This window comes from Aquila chrysaetos, chromosome 4 (genome assembly GCF_900496995.4).
Source record: "Aquila chrysaetos chrysaetos chromosome 4, bAquChr1.4, whole genome shotgun sequence".
Lineage (NCBI taxonomy): Eukaryota > Metazoa > Chordata > Aves > Accipitriformes > Accipitridae > Aquila > Aquila chrysaetos.
Window position 1 is genome coordinate 317,139 of NC_044007.1, and position 6,961 is coordinate 324,099.

The 6,961-nt window shown below is 53.7% G+C and overlaps 1 protein-coding gene across 2 annotated transcripts in view; it reads right to left on the bottom strand.

Annotated features, from left to right (window-relative positions):
* The window catches only part of NRBP2 (nuclear receptor binding protein 2), a 29,172-nt gene extending 22,667 nt beyond the window's left edge, over window positions 1–6,505 (bottom strand). For both annotated transcript variants that reach the window (XM_030012753.2, XM_041123231.1), the window contains exon 1: window positions 6,312–6,505. In XM_030012753.2, coding sequence (XP_029868613.1) covers window positions 6,312–6,428 — 117 coding nt within the window. In that variant the 5' untranslated portion in view covers window positions 6,429–6,505. The remainder of the gene's footprint in view (window positions 1–6,311) is intronic.
* Between the last annotated feature and the right edge of the window lie 456 nt (window positions 6,506–6,961).

A 6,961-nucleotide genomic window follows, 5' to 3' on the forward strand; every position in this document is an offset into this window, starting at 1 on the left:
TGCAGCGCTCATCCAGAAAGCAATGGGCTGCATTGGCTGGTCATCCAAGCCCAGCTGGAAAACAACAAACAGCAAGCAACCCTTTTTGAGTCAGTCGGGAGACCAGTGACCAGTACGAATTAGCCCACTTAACGGGAATTTGGTGTGATTTACCCTGTTGACTGCACTGGGAGGGGGATTTGCCCTCCTGCTGCGTTGGCACAGAGCGAACCCAAGCTTAACAGCTAAGCTGTCAGCAGTGCAGTTTCAATGAAAGCTAACAAAAACACCTTGCTGACCAGTATCTGATTGCTACGGGGGAATGCTAAAACACTGCCTTTCATGTGTTTACTGTCAAATGCTAACTTGTCAAATGGAAGAGCCAACCAATGAGCATTTGATCATCCTTTAATCTATTTTGTAACATGACCATGGGACACCTCCCAGAAGTAAAATATAAAAGCCTCTGGGACTGTGTGTGTTCTCTGGTTACATCAGAGAGAAAGGAGAAAGGAGACAAGGGACATAAAAGGTGTACAAGCCTGCAAGACTCACATACAATGTCTGGCCACTGTGAACAAAAATACCTGCATGGGAAAACCAATGAAAGGACAAAAAAAGCTTGGTAAGAACAGGAAAGGGAACAAAACATGGAGAATGCCGGTAATTGTAATACTTCTCTTTCGTGTCTAGTTTGGAGGGAGCACAGGAGGAACATCCTGGGAACTGCTGGGCTGCATCTGTTCGGGACATGGTGGAGAAGCTAGAGCAGACAGGTGGTGCCTTAGAAGCACACCAAGCAGCCCAGGAGCAATAAGCTGCAAACAGAAAGGCATTCTTGTGGAGACTATGAATGGAAATAAAAGAGCATGTTACTGCATGAAAAAGGACAAGTTTCTGCACTAACCTTTACCACTTGGCTGACGTCACCTCCCTCCCAGCAGTGAGAACAAGGCAGAGGATTGTTATGACCGGGTAAGATCATGAAGGATTAAAGGATCCTTGAAACGGAGAAAGTAGCTCAGGGAAAGCAGATTTGAAGCAAAAGGCAAAACAGTCCCCGCACATCACCCACACAAACGAGAAGGGTAACGAGGAGGACACTAAATCTAGCATGCAAAGTCTTGTTTGTTGCCAGACCCACAGAATACGTGCTGAGAATAGGACTTCACTGTCTGCTTCCAGCAAAGTTTATCTATCTGTGAGTTATGCTACCTTAGTTCAAACAACTTCATCTTGCTTTCACAAATATCCTCAATCAAAACCACCTGGGGTGCCCCCTCCTATTTGGAGCACAGAGCAAAGCCTTATGATATTCACCTGTCTGATCAGCTGAGGTCAGCAGGTTCACAAGTAAACTCGTCCTGGAAAGTTAAACAACAGCAAACAAAAGCCGTAAAACCAGTAAGGGGTAGAAAAAAATAGATGGCACAAAAATAAAGAGCTACGTCCTTCAGCTGATCCCCTCTGCTCTGGAAAAGCACAACAAAACTCAACTTCGAGTCCCAGTCTCCTGGGAGGGCTGGCAACAAAGCAGCTTTTAAAAATAACTCTGGTGGCAAATATTAAATAGTTGGATGCTTTCCAAATAATCTATCACAGAACCGGTTATCCTCACTACAAACTGCAAACATAATTAATATGTTAAAAAAGGGAAGCCGCTTGCACCTCATTATTTTTTCGGTATTTTGTTCTCATTTTCTGATCTGTGGGAACCTACAGCAACACTTCAAAATCTCCCCCTCTTGCAGAGTTTTTTAATATCACTTTATTTTCTTTAAATTCCGCTTCAGCATTTCTTCGCTTTCTTTCTATTAACTGTTTCCCTTTTTCCTTTCTTTCATCTTGCTGGTTTTAGAACTTAAAGCTCATAGTTCAAGGAATCACTACACATTCAGTTCTTAACCCTTTTACTAAACAAGGCAACCAAAAGGAGAGCAATGGACTATTTCAAGTGAAAATGCAACCAGCCCTGTCCTAGCCATCAGCAGCTATGCTGGAGCTGCCAGCACTGCGAAGCAGAACGCCGTGTCAGAAGCAATGGCAGAGTTACAAGCAGAGAAGCAACTCTAAAATTTGGTCCCGTGAACCACAGCTGAGCTTTGCCACAGCAAATGTACTCTCATCCGAAGAGAAAAGGCCCTGAGGAAGACCAAAGGCAACCCAGAGCACGCTCGGTCCAGGACATTCCTGCAGGGAGCACAACAGGCAGAACCGACAGGTGGGGATACCCAGAGATGGATGGGAGAGATGCTGGAGAGGTTGTTGAAATAGTGGCCCGAACCCACTCTATGTTACAGATTAATGTGGTGGTACCAGCACTCGTGAACAGCAGAGTCAACAAATACCAGCTGGACATAACAGTCCCCTTTCCAAATGGATAAAGGATTTGCAAAAGCAAAGCAACATGGGTAGAAACAGTTTGATCATAGTAACAAGGTGCTAGGGTTCATTCAGGAAGCTGTATTCAGACAAGGAAAGTTGCAAAACTCTTAACATAAGCAGTAAACCAAGTTTCTTCTTCCTTACTACTCTTACTCCACAGGGTGGGTGGAAAAAGTAAATGAAGTCATCATACCAACGCTGAAAAAAAATGCATCTTCCTACATGGAAAAGTCTACAACAGCAGCATTCCTTTGCTGCACTTTCACACTAATAGGAGGGAGAGAAATGAAAGAGGCTTCTTAACACGGGTTGTGCTGACACTGAACATGAAGTCACCGAAGGATTCACATGACTGTTTCTCCACATACGTTGCAGAGATACTGTAAGTGCTTTTATTTCCTGAACTGCGGGTGGAAATCTGTGACTTCATATCCATCATGAATATATGCATCATAAATAGGCAAAGGAAGTTGTGAAGGGAAACGTTTTCTTCTTTGGTGGGCATGGACAGACCCAGCACAGAATTAAGATCATGGCTACATTTTAGCTGTTGCATCTGTACCTGAACCGTGGTGCAAGGATGCACAGTGGGGTCGTGAGCTTCTGCTCTGCATTCTCCCGGTGGAGTACAGCTACAACAGCCACATGTAAAAACAAAGGTTTAATCCTTGTGTACATGTAATTAATACATACACATTACCAATTTATCGTAACTGCTTCTCAGCCTATACTACTGAGCATCACAGTTTAAGCGTTAAAACACCATATGGGGTGCTTGCCTCTGCCCACTTCAGCTCTCCAGGCTCCAGACACTGCTCCAAGCCAGGTGCCTGGGCTCCCTGCCTGCCGCAGAGACGGCAGGTCACAGGCAGCTCTCCCACCTCTCTGGACCCATTCTCAAAACAGCGAGACCTTAGTTCAAGCACAGCAGTGTGGATCCCACACAAGACTCGACTGTTCCGGCAAAAGCAAATTAAGAAGAATAAATAATTACAATGAATCAACAGGATAGTGAGGGAAAATCCATATTGGTAAAAATACTTGAAGTGCTTATGGCAATCACAATGTATGTTAAACAGAATGGCTGTTCATCGATGTTAGAAGATACCACGTCGACAGCTTACAGACAGCAAACTTTTTTCTTCCTGGTACGTAACTAAACATCTATGAATTTGCAATAAACTAGTCTCTTACACAAAACTTCCTTCACTTTGCAATTTAGGCAGTGCTACCACTTCCCTGTTCTAGTTCACATGCATTTTGTCATGGCAGCTTTACAGATCCTGGATCCTGAAACCTGCACTTGTTTAACAGGCCGCTCTCCTTTGGGTCCATCACCCGAACGGTCACTTGCCGAGGGGCATGCAGCCCTGCCTCGGCACAGCAACACGGGCCTGGTGAGCAGCCCGCAGGCTTCTTGTGTTGCCAATGATGCGCTTGCAGCGCTGTAACTCATCGCTGTGATGTGCGACCGTATCGCAAACCACCAAGACTCAGGAGCCTTCCTGCCACTGCCTGCTGTCCTGCAACACTCTGGAAGGGCCAATCCACCCTCCCTACCTCTCTGGCAAGAAAAACTCCCTGCAGATGGATAGCATGGCACAGCGACTAACTACCAAAACGTATGCATGGAATTGTCACTGACAGGGCTGCGCTCCACATTTCCACTTCTCCCATGCACTGCACCGGGGGACAAACCTCCAGGGGCCAGTTCCAGCCACTGCAACACTGCTCCAGAAAGCTCCCTCGTCAAAATTAAATGTTAAAATACACATCATTAAATGTCACCATTAGGTCAAAATAGATGGAGATTGTTCAAATGAGAAATGACCTCCAAGTCATTTCTTTGCCAAGGACAGCTAGGGGTTTCAGGCTGTTTTGGTGGGTCACAGATTAACACACATCATCCAAGAAATGCGTGAAAAAACATAATGCAACTACAGGTCAGATGCAATTAAATTACAGGGCCTTATCCAGTACCTACACCAAATATTTCCACCCTGATGCTTGTTTCCAACACACAGTGGAGGTCATTTTAAGTCTGTAGGTCTAATTACAGGAGCATCAGGGTATCCTCAGCCAAAAAACTGGTTTCCACACAGCTTTCCTCACCTCTTCAGCTGTCCTGCAGAGCCACCCTGGCAGAGGGACCACGGGAGAGGCAGGGGTCCATCTGTCAGCTGTGCCTGTACTGTTACCCCACACCTCACCTGCAGCACGGAGGGTGCACTGCAATGCCTGCACAAGCAGCTGAAGCTCGGTCAGGTGCAGGGCACAGACAGAGGGACGGCTGATGATGGGCGCCAGGAAAGCCCGTCCCAAAAAAGATAGAGGAAACCACACAAGACAAAGATACAGCTGGCTCTGACACCTTGGATGTGCCACCTTGATATTTTGAGAGCACCAAGGATGAGCAGGGGAAGGAGCCACGGGATTCCGAATGTGGTGTTGGGTCCTAGCACTCACCACGTGGCATGCACACCGCTGCATGCACACCATGGGACAAGGCTTAGGCACCAGCCAGGCGGCATGTACACCCTGATGCAAGGCCCTGATGTAGAGGAGATGTGTGGCAGAGGTGGTAAGGTAGTAGGAACAGATACTGAAGGATGATGTGTGGGTGTGGAAGGACCAGAAAGCAGAGAGAGGGACACAAGAAAGGCAGGTGCTGATGGCACTGACATTAGCAGGTTATTAAGATCTCAGCAAAGCCCAGACAGGGAAAACAGCCTAAAACATGGGCAGCATATAGCCAGACTAGAGCACTATGGACTACAGACAGGTCATTAACAGGTTATGGTGGGAAGATAAAGAACAGGATTGGCCTCGGATGGGCCCTTTTACCCTCCAGGAGCTGACTGCCTGTGATGGCTGTCTCTCAGTGCTGTCCCACCCCTGCGTGGGGTCAGGATTCACCCACTGACTTTGGTCCCTGTTCCTGGCTGCCCTGACAGAGGCAGGGAGACTCAGGCTCCACTTTCAGGGGAGATGGTCATTACACTGATATGGGGGACACGTCTGGAAGAAAGAGGGCAGGGGGTGACGATGGTAACACTGCAAAACCGTGACGGATGCGTCGCAGGAGGGCTGTGCTGAGCCCCTGGCCTGGCAAGATAAGCTGAAATGGTCCCAACCCCCGGTCTGGAGAGGAGGAACTGGGTTCTCCAGCCCGGGAGGCAGGGGTGCAGGGGCCAGCCGCCCGTCACGATTTACCCGGCAAGTCCTCATTCCCGCAGGAGCTGCCCGGCCGGCGACCCGTGGTTACCGGCCTGCCACCCGCACCGCTGCCACCAGGCACGGCTCAAAGACCGAGCCCAGCAAAAACCCTCCAGGACCGGGCTCCGGCAGCGCCCGGTCTCCCTCCCACAGGGCCCGCGGGCCGGCTGCGAGCGGGCGGCCCCCCCCACGGCTGGTCCCTCGGGCATCGGTGCCCTCCGCTACGGGATGCACGCCCGGGACTGTCCCGCTCCCTCGGGGCACGGCCCGGCTCCCCGCACCGGGGCACGGCGAGCCCGGTTCCCCGCACCGGGGCACCCCGCACCGGGGCACCCCGCGTCTCCGGCCGCCCCCCGGGCGGCTCGCTCCCCACCCCGGAGCAGCTCTCCGCATCGCCCTCCGGCCGCGGCCATCGCCCTTAACCTGGGCAACTGCGGGGAGCCGACCGGATCTCGGCCGGGCTGCCCGTGCCCGGGGTATGCGGCCGCCCCGGCCCCGGCCCCGGTCCCAGCCCCAGCCCCAGCCCCAGCCCCTGCCCGGGCCGGCGGGACCACGGTCTGGCCGCGCCGCCGGCCCCCGAGCGGGCTCCCGCGGGCGCGGGGCAGCGCTCGGTGCCCCGCACAGCCCGGGGCCCCGCAGGGCCCGGCCGTGGCGGCGGCAGCAGCGGCGGCGGCAGCGGCGGCGGCGGCGGCGGCGGCAGCAGCATCCGTCCCGCAGCGCCCCGCGCCCACCTGCTCACGGCGCTTCTGCCAGCGCCCGCAGGGGCTCTCCTCCAGGATCTCGCTCTCCTCCTCGCTCTCCTCCTCCTTCTCCTGCGCCAGCCGCGCGTCCGGCTCCGGTACCGCCATCCCCGCGCCGAGCCGAGCCGAGCCGAGCCGATCCGCTCCGAGCCGCGGGCTGACAGCGCCGCGCGGGGCCGTCCCCGTCTCAGCCCGCCCCGCTCCGGACGTGCGGCCGCGCACGGCCCCGCCCCGCCCCGCCCCACCGGGAGGGGCCCCGCACACCCCCGGGACCCCCCGCCCCGCCCCGCCGCCTCCGGTGGCTCCCCGCACGTACCCCTGCCCGGCGGAGGCTCCCGGGGTTTGTCCCACCCGCCTCGGAGCGCCGGTTCCCAGGCCCGAGCCACCCGTCTCGGAGCCTGTCCCATCCCGGCCGGCCGCCCGCCGGCTGGCCCTCTCCTTGCCCCAGCCTCCCTCCAGGCATCTGCCACCCTTGCCAGTCCCCTCTCGGGGGGGTCTCCGTGTTCCCCCGGTCCTGGCAGCAGCCCTGCCCTTTCTATTCCTGTGGTGGGTGCCTGGACGCTGCCACCTCGCCATCTTCCCCCAACAGCCGCTGCTCCATCCTGGGTGCCTGGGGGCTGCACCCCAGGGGGGAGCAGTGA